Below are 12,954 nucleotides of genomic sequence, written 5' to 3'. Positions count from 1 at the left end.
CGGTTCACACCGGCGCTGCCGATCCAAGTTGCCATGGCACTGTACACCGCGCCGGTGACGGAGATGAAACTGGAGCCAGCCGGGCCATTGCGGGAACGCTCCTTCCCCAGGAGGAGACCTGGCTTTGTCCCGGTTTGTGCGTGCCACGCACGATCCCGACGCTTTCTTGGCACTCAGAAGCTGTCTGTGCTCCGGCACCAGGCACCGGCATCCATCATCCGGGGGGCTGCGACCCGCTCCAGGCGGCTTTCCAGGCAGCCCCGCGCTGGCAGGACTTGGAAGCCCTTCAGACGCCCTCCGTCCCTGTCTGGAGAGCGGTGGTTTGCAGCTGCAACGCGGCTGGAGGCGGTGGTAACGCCGTGCCCCTTCCCTCCCCGCTCTCAGCACCCTTTGCACCTAAAGAACAAACAGTAAGTGCGTGCAACTGGTTATTCTGCCTCCCAGAAAGACACCCCAGGAACCCCCCCTTTCTCCCACCCCCAGGGACCTCTCTCCTCTGTGGCGGCCACAAGGTTTGCGGGAGGCGGGCACCCAGTGCAGTAGCTGGGCTGGGGTCCTCCATGGAAAGGCTTTCTTCCTCCCTGAAACTTTAGCATCAAACAGGCTACAAGACTTTTCTAATTTTTTTTTTTTAAATAATATAAAATAGCACTGCTTGTTTCAAGAAATCCCAGGACCGTGCCGGCTCGGGCTCCCTGCTGCATCTCTCTCTCTCTTGCAGGCAGATTGCTTGCACCACCCATGGCTTCGGAGGAGGCTGCTAACCCGGGAGCGCAGCCCGCGGCACCGGCAGCCCCTGCGGTGAGGAAGAAGAGCCGGAAGAAAGGGAAGAAGCCCAAGGCTGAGGAAGATGCTCAGGAGAGAGGGGACGAGGCGGCGGGGTGGGCGGCCGAAATCGAGGGGCTCACACGAGCCGGGCGCTGGGCGCTGGCGCTGGGTGACACGCGGGAGGCGGTGAGGTGCTTCAGGAAGGCGCTTCTCCTCTCCGGGGGCGCGACGAGCCCCTGGCTCCGCAGGGTTTGTGCCTTCAACCTGGGGGCTGCCTACGTGGAGACCGGGAAGCCCAAAAAGGGCCTTGAGTTCCTCCTCCAGTCCCAGCCCTCGGAGGGAGAGAGCGGGGAGCACTCGGGGGACCTTTATTTCAACATCGGAGCAGCTCACGAAGGACTCCGGGACTTTCCGAAGGCTCTGGAGCATTTTGGCAAAGCTGCCGGCCATGACCGCGCGGCGCAGGCTGGCAGCCGGGCAGGGACCCGCGTGCAGATGGGCTGCTGCTACCTGGGGATGCGGGAGCCAGCGCGAGCTGCGCGTTGCTTCCTGGACGCCGCCCGGACCTACGCGGCGGCTGCGAGTCCCGAAGCTGCCGCGGTGGCTCTGAGCAGGGCGAGTGGCTCCATGCTGCAGAGCCGACGGTTCAGGGCAGCGGAGATCACAGGGGTCCTCGCCCAGTGCCGCTCGCTCTGTGAGAGCATCCCCGACCCAGCCCTGCGAGGTAACGCCGTGCTGCACCCTTTCCTCTCGGTGCCCCGGGGGGGAGCAGCACCCGCACCCAGCTTTTGCTCTCTGCCCCGCAGGGAAACTCTACAACGACATCGGCCTCGGCTACTCCCAGCTCCACATCTTCTCCCTGGCTGCCGAGAGCTTCGAGCAGGCCCTTGCCCTCTGCGGCGGTGAGCCAGACCGGCGCAGGGAGGCCGCGCTGCTGCAGAACCTGGGTGCTGCCCACAATGCCCTCCGCAGCTTCGGCACGGCCCTGGGCTGGCACCGGCGAGCGGCGGCGCTGCACAGTAGGTCGCACGGGTATCTCACTCTCGGCTTTGCTGGATGTGCTGGCTTGGGATGGAATCCACGTTCCCAATTCCAGGCGCTCTAGGGAACCGGAGGGCGCAGGGGCAGTGCTTCAGTAACCTGGCGTACGCCTGCAGCCGGCTCGGGAGCCACGAGGCTGCCGCAGAGAACTACCTGCACGCCTTGCAAGCCTTCCGGGACTCGGGTAAGGGGAGGCGCAGGTAAATCGTCCCTGCGCTGGGAGCTCTGCTGCCAAGCAGACTCGAGCCAGGCGTGCGCCGGATCCAAAGGGCATCAGCGATGCTCTCTCCTTGGGACCTCAGCTGCGACATGCTGGGCCGGCACCGACGCTGCCCTTCACCTCCCAGGGGACATGCAGGGGCAGTGGCAAGCGCGCGAGGGGCTGGGAGCAGCCTGCTTCCACCTGGGAGACCCCCAGAAAGCCGTCGGGCACTACAAGGAGGCCCTGACTTTGCTTTCCCACTGCCAGGTAAAGCATGCCAGGGAAACCCTCCCATGCATCACGGGGCGACCGCCCCAGCCCTGGGGGGCAGACCCCCTCGGCCCAGCCCGCGCGGGCTCTCTCCTCCACAGGACATCCCCAGAGCTGCTCGCGAGCGGGTCGTGCACAAGCTCACCAACGCCATCCAGCACCAGCTCTGCCTCCACGGCCGCCTCTCCCGTGGGGGTGGCTGGGTGCCCGCCCCAGCCCCGGTGAGCGTCACCCCGGGCGCGTGGGGCAGATCGGGGGGCTGGGGACTGACACCCCAGATAGGTGCTGGTGGAGAGAGGCACCAGGGTCTGGTGGGCAGAGGGACACGCCGTGTAACCCCAGGCCGTTCCTCCATCCTAGCAGGACCCCAGCCAGCTGCGGTTTTGCTCCACGCCGCCCCACGCCAGCGGGACACGGCCGCGGGGGAGCAAGGTGTGAGTAGGAAAGCTGCCATCCTGTCCCTCCTTTCTCCACGGATGAGTTCCCAGTGTCAACCGTGAGATAAATCTTCCTTCCATGCCAGGTCCTTCGGGGGGAAAGCCCAGGCTGGGGACAAGCAGTACGCGTCTGTGCTGGGAGAACGTCCTGGGCGTTCAGGTAAGAGGGTGCAAACTAAAACCCAGACAACTTGGTTGAGCCGTACAGATGGTTTCTGCCGCAGCCAAGGCTTCGGCACGGTCTGGTACCGGACTCCTGCCTATTTGCCCTTCCTCCCTGGAGGCGCAGGAGCAGCCCTGGCTGACAGCCCCGCACCGGAGCCCCACGACCCACGCGGCCGCCTGGACACCTCTGGGGAGGATGAGGATGGTCCCAGCACAGCTCCAAGGTGTTGCAGTCAGCCCCACGCTAATAGGTGGGTGGGCAAGGTGGGGGCACCCCAGTACAGCTCCTTGCACCCACATAACCTTGCATTAGCAGCAGATGTGATGCAGTGAGTGGCATCACCCCGGGGACTTGTGGTTAAAGGTGAAAATCCAGGGATTTTAAAAGATGCGTAATTCTGGGGAGCGCACTTGGGGTAATTCAAGCTGGAATTCGGGGAGGGTTCGGCAACGAGGTGATAGGGGAGAGTTTGTCACACGGATGGCTCTCCATCACCTCCACACGAGCCGTCTCCACTTTGCTCCCAGTAACCCGAACACCACCCGCCCATGCCCGGCCCTGCCACGCCACGGCGGCCTCCGGCCAGGTAAATACCGAACACAACCGGAGCTTCGCTCCCCCCGCGAGCCGAGGGCTGCGGCTCTCACACTGCGTTTCACAGGGCATCGTGACCACCAAACCCTTGGGCTGAGGACCCTGGAGTGGTAGGTGATGCACTGGAGGACGGGGCAAGGGAGCGGGCGGGTGTTCTGGGCTCCAGAGTGTCCTCCGAGGGGAGGGGTGATGGAGGACCCCCCCCGGCAGGGCTTGGGACCCCCCCGCTCCTTGCAACGCCCACGTCCCCAAGCCCAAAACCACAGGGGCTTGGGATTTTGGCACCTCGTAGCCAACCCCAAACCCCGGCCCGAGAGATGGGGCAGCAGATCTGAGGGTGGGTTCAAGCGCCCCTGTATGACCCCCCCCACCACCCCGTTGTGCACCCCGCCGGGCACCCCCACACCCTGTAACGCCTCGGTGGCCTCGCTGCCTCCCAGCCCCGCCGATGACCCCGCTGCTGACGCCGCCGGCTGCCGGGAGCCCCGCACGGGGAGCAGGGTGCTGTCCCTCGTCTGCAGCCTCGTCTGACGGCGGCGGACACCGCGGTGACGGCCGCTCCCCACGGGGCGGGGGGGGGGGGCGGCAGCGGGGGCGGCAGCGGGACCGGGCAGCGGCATCCGGGCGTCCCCCGGGGCAGGGCCGAGCTGCCGGTCGGAGCCCGTGCCCGGTGCTTGAGCCAACACGGTTTTAAATCCGGTCCTTTGCCGTCCTCCGTTCCGTGCTGGGGGCGGGGGCGGGGGAGCGATTCGAGGGACCGCGGGCCCCGAGCCTGGCACCGCCCCGCGGCACGGGGATGGGCTCCGCCCCGGGGTTGCGCCTGCGCCCGCGCCTGCTCCGTGCCGAGCTCCGTGCCGAGCCGAGCGGAGCCGGGCTGTGCCCGCCGCATGCCGAGCCCGCGGGCGCTGCTGGGGCTGGGGCTGCTGGTGGCGGCGGGGGCGCGGGCGGGCGGGCGCTGCCCGAGCCGGGGTTGGGGCTGGGACCGGAGCTGGGACCGGGCCCGGTGCCGCCCCCACCGCGCCATGCACGGGCCCAGCGCGGCGCCCGGCCCGCGGGGGCTCCGCTTCCTCGGGTACGGCTGCGGCGGGGCCGTGCGGGGACCCGGGGGCTGCGCTGGCGGCGGCTAAAGGGGGGGGGGGGGGCTGGAAATTGCGGGGGTGTCCGGAGGGTGGTAGAGGGTGCGGGGGATGTTTTGGGGGGTCCGCAGGGTGCAGGGAGGGTGCGGGGGATGTTTTGGGGGGTCCGCAGGGTGCAGGGAGGGTGCGATGGGGGGTTAACAGGGTGGAGAGGGGCACGGGGGGGGGGCAGGACATGGGGGGGCTGCAGAGGGGTCAGGCAGGACACATCGGGGTGCAGAGGTGCACGGGGGGGGGCGGGGGGCTCGGCACGGGGAGCTGGACCCTGTGCCCCCCCCCTTCCACACTCGCTGGTGCTTTGCACAGTCGGGGGGCTCACAGGTGCCCCCCAGGCTGGCCCTGACCCCGCAGAGGTTCCTCCCTCCCCAGGCAGGAGGAGGCCCAGGCCATCGACCAGGAGCTCTTCACCGAGTACAAGTTCAGCGTGGACCAGCTGATGGAGCTGGCGGGGCTGAGCTGCGCCACCGCCATCGCCAAGGTGGGCACACGAGAGGCAGGCGGTGGTCCCCAGGGGGGTCCCCGTGGCACACCCACATCCCCAGCATAACCCTACGCCTCCTGTCCCGTGCCAGGCCTACCCAGCCAGCTCCTTCACCACGAGCCAGCCTGCCGTGCTGGTCGTGTGCGGGCCGGGGAACAACGGCGGCGATGGCTTGGTCTGCGCCCGGCACCTGAAGATGTTTGTGAGTCTCCCATGCAGGCGGCTGCGTGCTCCCCCTGGGGAGGGTGCTCGTCCCCGGGAACTTTGGGGTTCCCACTCCTCTGGCTGCTCCTGGTGCCAGAGCGCTGTTCAGGTCCCTCCTGCTCTTGCAGGGCTACGAGCCGACCGTGTACTACCCCAAGCGCCCCAGCAAGCCCCTGTTTGAAGGTCTGACCACCCAGTGCCAGAAGATGGACATCCCCTTCCTCCCCGAGTTCCCGGCTGAGGTGAGGAGCAGCCCCCAGCTAGGGAGCAGCCGCCCTCGGAGCTCTGCCCGGGGCTGTTTTTCATCCGCTGCTTTCCCCGCCGCAGGCTGCGCTCATCGATGAGCTCTACGGCCTGGTGGTGGATGCAATTTTCGGATTCAGCTTCAAGGGAGCAGTGCGGGAGCCCTTTGGGAGCATCCTCAGCACCCTTGAGCGCATCACGGTGCCCATCGCCAGTATCGACATCCCCTCAGGTGAGTAATGGCCGGACCTGCCGCAGGAAGGTGCCTGGCCAGGGTGTTCCTGGCTCCAGCCTGGCTCCGGGGCTTGTTGCAGGCTGGGACGTGGAGAAGGGGAAGGCAGACGGTCTCCAGCCCGACATGCTCATCTCGCTCACGGCACCCAAGAAGGCCGCAATGCATTTTACTGGCCGCTACCACTTCCTCGGGGGTAGGTTTGTGCCCGCCGCGCTCCAGGAGAAATACGCTTTAAATCTGCCACCGTACCCTGAGACAGACTGCGTCCTGCAGCTGACCTAGGGCCGGGGCTCAGCAGGGGCTGGGGGTGCTGGGCTAGGCTTTGGCACAGCAGATCAGGGCCTAATTCTGCCAAAGCCGCAGCTCTCTGCTAAAAGATGCTCAGCACCTCAGTGGGCTCCAGTCCTACCCAGCGGGATCGAGGGTCATTGCAGACCAAAGCCCCCCCCCCCCGGAGCTTGGGACTGACGGGGCGGCTGCCAGGCTGGCTCTGTTTGGGGTTGCTACCTAATCCGAGTGCTTCTAGGCGTAGACGTGATCGGGTCTGCCACGTATTTTGCACTTCAGGATAGTTTCACTGCAATAAAGATTTATTTGTGCCCTTAAAAAAAAAAATAATGTCAATAGTCTGTGGGGTCCATCCCCTTGTGTCCCTCTGTGACAGACCCATGGCAAATGGGTCCCTGCCCCAGGGCCTGGTGGGAACTGGGGTCACCCCGACGGAGGGAAGGCTCAGGGAGTGAAATGAAGCTCGATCCAGCTCCAGACCAGCCAGCATCCCCCGGCAGTGAACACACAGCTGGGCCACAGCGCTGGGCTCCACCTGAGAAGAGCCCGGAGCACCCTTGGGCACCCATCAGCACCAGCGGGCAGGATCGGGACCCTCACAGCCAGGTGGTACTGGCAGCTGCGCAGCATGGCAGCCTTGGCCCTTGATCACTCTGGCTCCCTCTTCCTCTTCTTCCTCTTCTTCTTCCTGGGGCTGTGCCCAGCCTGGTCTGGCCCATCTGTGTCTTCTAGAGGTACCTCTGTCTCAGCCGGCTCTTCTTTGTCATCCTCCTTTTTCTTCTGCTTCTTCTTTTTCTTCTCCTTCTTCTTCTCTGTCTCAACTGGCTGTTCTTCATCCTCTTCCTCCTCCTGCTTCTTCTTCTTCTTCTTCCTCTTCGCAGCCTTCCCTTCCTCTCCTGCCACGTCCTCTTCTCCACTTGGCTCCTGGCTCTGCAGCACCTCGGGGTCAGCTCCATCCCTGGACGGTTTCCTTTTTTTCTTCCTTTTTTCCTGCCTCTCTCCTGGGGGGCTGCTGCTCTCTGGGGGCTCACGCTGCCGCTCCTTGTGCCGGTACGTGGCCAGGAAAGCTTGTTCCTGCTCCTCCAGGCGCGCCAGTTTGGCACTCATAGTCAGGCCGTGACGGGCACCCCTGCAACGACCGTGGGCAGCAGGGGTCCAGCACCTCCCTGGCAGGGAACGTGCTCCCAGCCCAGCCTGCTCGAAACCCTGTGTCAGGAGGGGAGAACCCAACCGCGCAGCCCCCACCACTTACTTGTGTGCCGTGCGACCCCCGCACGCTCGCATCAGTTCCTCATCTGTCAGCCTGCGGGACACAGACAGAACACGTCACCCCCAGCACTGGCGTGGGGGGGGGAGCGTGGTCTGGACTGGGGCTCCCCCTCGCAGCACTTGTCACTCCCCACTCCCACATCGTGGGGACAGGGCATGCACCGCTGCCCCAGCCTTGCCTCCTGGCTGAAGACAGGTCCAGCTTCCCCTCTTCCTCCTCTTCGCTGCTCTCTGAGCCGGTGGGCAGCTTCACAGACTCCTCCCCGCATGCTGTGAGTGTGGCTGCCTGCAGCAGGGAGAGGCAGAGGGGCTGTGAGAAAGAGGGACAAGGAAAAGGGGGCCCTGGGGGCCACAGCAGCGATGGGTTGGGGAGGCTGTGCTGCAGAGTTCACGGCAGCCTTCACAAAGACGCCAGCTGCTCCTCGAGCCACGTCCCCAGGGCCGGTTACCTTCACAAAGCGGCCGTACACCATGCTACCAGTGCTGCCAGCCTTGCGGGGCTTCTTATTGCTGATTGTGACTCCCTGCTCGGAAAGCGTCTTCATGGAGATGCCATCCTGAGGGGAGAGAGGCGCAAAGGGCTTGGGAGCGTTTTGTCCGAGCGGCTTCACCCCTTCCAGCGGCACCTCGGCCCCCCATGCAAAGTGCTGTGCGCTGTTAGGGGCTGCAGCGACATACAGCGGCAGTGCAAAGGGGACCCCAAAGCCGTCCCCTGCCTTCAACCATCCCGGCCTGACCAGGGTACCCCCTTGCCACCCCCCAGCCCTCCCCTACCTGCCCAGCCTCCACGGCGATGTTAGCAGCTGCCTTGTTGAAGACGTGGTCCCACCAGTGGAAGGAGAACGGCTCTGCCGCGTCGTGTCCCACCTGCGGGGTGCAGAGGAGCCACCGAAACGGCTGCGGCTGGCGGCGGCTGCTGGGGCCGAGCCCCCGCGGGGCAGGGGGGCTGCACTCACCCCCGCCGTGTCACACTTCACCTTCACCCGGATGGCCTCGGCGATGCCGTCCTCCCGCTTCCCCAGCCCCTGCCCTGGGAACAAGGGCAGCCGTCACTCGCCGCAGCGGCGCCCCAGAGACCCCGCGGCCGGGGGACGCCACCGGGGGCTGGGGCTGCTGCGAGACCGCGAGTGAGGGGGGGATGACACGCGAGGCCGAGCCACGCTCCCGCGGGAAAGGGGCTGGGGACGGCCGGGGGCGAGCCGTGAGAGCGGAGAGGGACAGAGACCGGCGGGGGGGGCCGGGGCCTGGGGACCGCCGGGGCGTGGGGACCGCCGGGGCCGCTCAGGGAGGGCCAAGCGATGGCGGGACACGCCGGGAACCGCGAAATGAGGGAACTCCAGGCCGGCCCCCACCTCGCCGCCAGCCGTGCCGCCGCAGCTGGCTCTCCGCGAACCGCATCCCGCGGCCCGGGGCGCTCATGGCGGCGGGGTCCGGCAGGGCCCGGAGGGTCGCGGGATTCCCCTCAGCCGCCGCCGCCCGCCCCACGCTGCCGCCGCCCGGCAGGAAATGCCCACTGCGCATGCGCACGCGGCCAGGCGGGGCGGAGGTGCTGGGCGAGGGTTTGCGCATGCGCATTGGGGCGGTGGCGGCGGGACAGCGGGGAAGGGGGCTCTGCGCATGCGCGCGTGGCGTGGGGCTGGGCCGTGCAGGGGCGCGGACGGACACGCGTGTGCACACACGTATACACACACGTATACACACACGGACGGACACATGCACATACAAAACCAGGCGTACAGGTATGCTTGCATGCACGCACACGTATACACGCACACACACGCACCTACACGTGTGCACACACATGCACACACGCATGCACACAGACGCATGCAAGCACGCAGACGTACACATGCACACACACACGCACCCAGCCATCCTCACCAGCTGAGCGTTGCGCACACAACGCGCAGCCCCCGCCAGCTGGGTGTGCCACGGGAACACACACACAGCTAGGCGTGCATTGCACACGCACACACGGCATTTTACACGCTGCTGTCTGTGCATTGCATATACCCGCTACCTGCACGTTGTGCAACTGTACGGGGAGTGGCGTGCGTGCGACACGCCTGCCTGCTGCTCGCCGCCTGCTTTGCACACGTGCTGGTGCTGCTGTGTGTGGGCCAGGGGCAGAGGGGGCTCTGCAGCCTCAGAGGGGGGGTGTGCACGCACACGTGTGTGCACACAGACCAGTGCAAAGCATGGCGCAGCGCTTGGCCGCGCAGGCTGTTTGCTTTTCTCCGGGGCTGGGCAGCGGGCAGGGGCCGGATCCTGAGTTGGTGCGAGGGCCCCTCTGCCCCCAGTGTGCGCAGCCCCATCCCCCACGATCGTGCAGCTGGGCCAGGCCCAGCCACGCTGCGTCCTTGTCCCTCCCAGCTCCATCGCTTCACCAGCTGCCACTCAAAGCTGTCACCAAGGCCAGCCTATTGCCAGGCCACTCTCGCTGTAAGACTCCCAGAGTCTGGCAGCTGCCGGCACCCTGAGCTCGGGTGTGCCTGCAGAGCTGGGGGCACCCCGCTCTGGCACCCCTTGCCCCGCTGTCCTGGGGGTCTGGCGTGGGTGACGCTGCAGGGATGGAGACACGCACCCGTGTTGCGTCCCCTGGAACTTCCTTTCTAGCGAAGCTGCGCTTCCTAAAGCGGGAGGAGGACGTGGTCCAGCGGGGAGGCAGCGTGCGTGGGGGGGTGTCCCCGTGCAAATGCTTTGGCCTCCCCGCACGGCTCCTCACGCCGTGCTCTGGCTGGGCAGGAGCAGCCCGGAGCTGCCACGAACTCCTGCACGTCACTCCACCAGCTGGGGAGGATGGCCAGCCAGCCCCCAGGTGAGCAGGAGCGCGATGAGGTGTCCGACGGGGTGTGCACCGGGTGTGTGGCGTGCAAAGCGTGCAATGGGGTCTACGGGACGTGCACGGGGTGCACGGGGGGTGTGCTGTGCAACGGGGCGCGTGATGGGGAGCGCGTGGGGTGTGTGGCACGCAAGGTGTGCACCGGGGTGCATGCGGTGTGCGTGCTGTGCACCGGGGTGTGCCCACATACTGCCAAGGCACCAGCTCTGTACTTTGCACTGCTGCAACCGTCACGCGCAGCAGCAGCAGCAGCGTGTCACCAGCGTGGCTGAAGGGGTCGAGGGACGCCCCCTCCCTTGCTCCAGCCCCGTGAGCATGGCTCCTGCATCTCCTTGCACTTCGCTTTCCCACCCAGCCCGGCGCCTGCTGCCTTCCCCTCCCGCTCCCCTTGGTAAGAGTGCTGAGGGCTTATCTCCAGGGTCGCGCTGCGCCGGGAGACCACGGCAGCCCCAAATCCGCAGGGCAGCAGCCTTGACTGCTCCGTATTTCACCATCTATCTGCTCTGTCTGCTAGGATTAAAAAAAGCAGCAATAACCTTCACGGAGGAGCAGTCTCACGAGCCAGGGAAACCGAGGCAGCAAGGATAGGGATATTCCCACCAGGGAACCCAGGAAAACCAGGACCGAACATCCCAGCACTGAACCTCCCAGCACCACAAAGCCTGCCAGAAGCAGACACCCTTCTCGGAGCGGCGTCGGGAGCACGGGAGGCTTCTCCTCCGTCCCTGCAGAGACGGGGCTGGAGCAGTCCAGCGACAGCCTGGGCTCCCAAACAGGAGATCAGAGCCGAGCTGGGGCTCAGACCCATCGCTGGCACTGCAGGGGGACGCTGGGCACAACCACTGTCCTTTGCGTCACCTCTGCCAGCGGTGGCCAAGGGCCACAAAGCCCCTCTGGCACCCTGGGCCCCTCTCCCGGCGCACATTAGAGACCCACTGGGTTTGTGGATAACACAGCCCCTCATGCACCCATGGGTGCAAGCACGGGTGCATCAGCCAGACCCAGCGTGACCCCACGCGGGGCCATACAGAGGCACACACAGACCCAGAGGGGAGGGCAGGTGCCCAAACGCCACCCCTCTCCCTTTCTCTCTCCCCAGGGCAGCTCCGGTGACGCTCTCTGGCCCACCCTTCGCCACCTGCACATCCTTCAGCCCTGGGGCAGGCTGGAAGACTTGTGATTTTGTTGTTTCCAATGTCAAGGGGAGCAAACAACAAATCCCAGTCTCCACCCTGCCCCGGGCACAGGCTCACACGCCGGCACAGCCAACTCCGCAAGCTGGGAATGCTGCGCCAACGTGCAAACCCCGGTGAAACACGGCCAGGACCGGGCTGGCAGCTGCAAGGAACGAGGTATCAACTTGCTGGAGAAATTAAAAATAAACCAAGTCAGAGCAACGTGAATATGGAGCTGCATGTGACATGGTCACTTCCTGCTGGCAGGCAGCCGAGGGAGCTGGTGATGTCCCAAGCACTCTCTAAATCATGGTTTTCTACCCTGAAACGCTGCAGAACTGAGCAGAGAGGCCAAGGAGCATCAGTCAGCCTGCTCCACCTCTGCTCCACCTTCCTCACGGCTCCCGTGGCTGAGCAAAGAAGATGCTGCAGCAGTTCAACAGACATACATTTTTATTTATTTTTTTCCCAAGCTATCCCACTCCATGACCTCTTAACCCTGGGAGACTTCCCTGCTCTTGCAGCATATTCAGAAGTTATTAACAGTCAGTTTAAACTTCCACCCCCATAATCAGGGCTGTGGCCACAGAAAACAGCCCATGTTGTGGCCAGGGACCTTAGTAATAAAAAAAAAAAAGGTTTCTTGAAAGAAATTGAGTTGTTCGTTCCCTACAATATCTCCCTCCTCCACGTTTAAGAGGTTTGATTTCAAAGTGTTAAGTTTGGTTATTGGGGGAAAAGGCTGCGGTTCACCTCCAGGGATGGGGGAGGAATAAAGTGAAAATAAGTCCTTGACAGCAGAAATCTCTCCAAATCAATCAGCCAGATTTGCCACTACCTGCTGAGGAAATTGCTCCTTCCATTATATTTTAAAGGAATTAATTGTATTTATCAGAGAAAAATGAGAGGAAACAGTCAGCAAGGAACACCTTTGGGCAGTTCCTCGGGGAAGGAGAGATACAACAGCGAGAAGTGCAATTGTTCCTTTGAAAGAGGGCTTTTGAACAGCACATTACCGAGGATTAGGGAGAGCTCTCTGGAGGGGATTAAGGTTTCACTAAAAAGCTCTCTTCTCACCAATTTTCAAAGCCGCCTTTTCCTCCCAAGCCCCAGCCGACCGGAGGTGAGACCGTGCTGGGCTGCTGGCTGTGGAGGACCCGAATCCCCCCGCAGATACCCAGGGCTGGAGGGGCTGCATCCATCACACCTCCAGGCTCCTCCGACCGCTGCCCCGCTGTGTCCCACCCCACAGCCTCTTCCTCCCACCGGTAGTGCTGGGGAACCCATGGGCCCTTCCCTCCCCACTTCTCCCCCATTTTCCCCGGGGGGAACGCTGCTGCTCCCACTACCCTGCCCAGAGCCAAGACCAGAGACTCCCCAGGCCAGTGCAGAGCTCTGAGCTCAGCACTTCATCCCGGTGCATGGGCACGGGCACATCACGATGCTTTTCTGCTCCCCGAGGAATAAGGAGGACCAAAGCATCCGTTGCAGCAGCTACAGGGAAGAGCTTGCAAACCCGCTAAAGAGACAGCGCTCAGCACAACCTCGGGGGAAATAACTCCTGTGAGGGCTGAGGGGTTGGAGAAAGCCGCGCCAGCACAGA

At 64.6% G+C, this 12,954-nt stretch overlaps 3 protein-coding genes across 3 annotated transcripts; 2 read left to right on the top strand and 1 right to left on the bottom strand.

The window, feature by feature from the left end:
• Positions 1–1,263: 1,263 nt before the first annotated feature.
• Positions 1,264–3,793, top strand: TTC24 (tetratricopeptide repeat domain 24). Its single transcript, XM_054806497.1, has 11 exons — positions 1,264–1,492; positions 1,575–1,787; positions 1,865–1,993; positions 2,157–2,278; positions 2,383–2,502; positions 2,645–2,715; positions 2,805–2,878; positions 3,002–3,134; positions 3,412–3,470; positions 3,546–3,588; positions 3,689–3,793. The coding sequence occupies exons 1-11, from the start codon at positions 1,264–1,266 to the stop codon at positions 3,768–3,770; spliced, it is 1,275 nt and encodes a 424-aa protein (XP_054662472.1). The 3' UTR covers positions 3,771–3,793.
• A 537-nt stretch (positions 3,794–4,330) lies between these two features.
• NAXE (NAD(P)HX epimerase) lies at positions 4,331–6,377 on the top strand. Its single transcript, XM_054806655.1, has 6 exons — positions 4,331–4,550; positions 4,984–5,092; positions 5,187–5,297; positions 5,428–5,541; positions 5,627–5,774; positions 5,857–6,377. The coding sequence occupies exons 1-6, from the start codon at positions 4,366–4,368 to the stop codon at positions 6,057–6,059; spliced, it is 870 nt and encodes a 289-aa protein (XP_054662630.1). The 5' UTR covers positions 4,331–4,365; the 3' UTR covers positions 6,060–6,377.
• Positions 6,347–8,835, bottom strand: LOC129197853 (G patch domain-containing protein 4). Its single transcript, XM_054806654.1, has 7 exons — positions 8,687–8,835; positions 8,291–8,364; positions 8,109–8,201; positions 7,784–7,891; positions 7,514–7,620; positions 7,318–7,368; positions 6,347–7,194 (listed from the first exon to the last, which is right to left on the bottom strand). The coding sequence occupies exons 1-7, from the start codon at positions 8,751–8,753 to the stop codon at positions 6,714–6,716; spliced, it is 981 nt and encodes a 326-aa protein (XP_054662629.1). The 5' UTR covers positions 8,754–8,835; the 3' UTR covers positions 6,347–6,713.
• Between the last annotated feature and the right edge of the window lie 4,119 nt (positions 8,836–12,954).

Source organism: Grus americana, chromosome 29, assembly GCF_028858705.1.
Source record: "Grus americana isolate bGruAme1 chromosome 29, bGruAme1.mat, whole genome shotgun sequence".
In the NCBI taxonomy this organism is placed as follows: domain Eukaryota; kingdom Metazoa; phylum Chordata; class Aves; order Gruiformes; family Gruidae; genus Grus; species Grus americana.
This window is presented reverse-complemented; position numbering and strand designations above follow the sequence as displayed.

Excerpts from the sequence above, each read along its gene's own strand:
- TTC24 (XM_054806497.1), top strand. The coding sequence starts at position 1,264 with ATGGGCTGCTGCTACCTGGGGATGCGGGAGCCAGCGCGAGCTGCGCGT. Across the intron at positions 2,716-2,804 it reads CGGCCGCGGGGGAGCAAGGT|GTCCTTCGGGGGGAAAGCCC; the intron begins GTGAGTAGGAAA and ends CTTCCATGCCAG. Across the intron at positions 2,879-3,001 it reads AGAACGTCCTGGGCGTTCAG|GCGCAGGAGCAGCCCTGGCT; the intron begins GTAAGAGGGTGC and ends TCCTCCCTGGAG.
- NAXE (XM_054806655.1), top strand. The coding sequence starts at position 4,366 with ATGCCGAGCCCGCGGGCGCTGCTGGGGCTGGGGCTGCTGGTGGCGGCG. Across the intron at positions 5,298-5,427 it reads CCCGGCACCTGAAGATGTTT|GGCTACGAGCCGACCGTGTA; the intron begins GTGAGTCTCCCA and ends CTGCTCTTGCAG. Across the intron at positions 5,542-5,626 it reads TCCCCGAGTTCCCGGCTGAG|GCTGCGCTCATCGATGAGCT; the intron begins GTGAGGAGCAGC and ends TCCCCGCCGCAG.
- LOC129197853 (XM_054806654.1), bottom strand. The coding sequence starts at position 8,753 with ATGAGCGCCCCGGGCCGCGGGATGCGGTTCGCGGAGAGCCAGCTGCGG. Across the intron at positions 7,621-7,783 it reads TGTACGGCCGCTTTGTGAAG|GCAGCCACACTCACAGCATG; the intron begins GTAACCGGCCCT and ends TCCCTGCTGCAG. Across the intron at positions 7,195-7,317 it reads GGGGGTCGCACGGCACACAA|GGGTGCCCGTCACGGCCTGA; the intron begins GTAAGTGGTGGG and ends CGGTCGTTGCAG.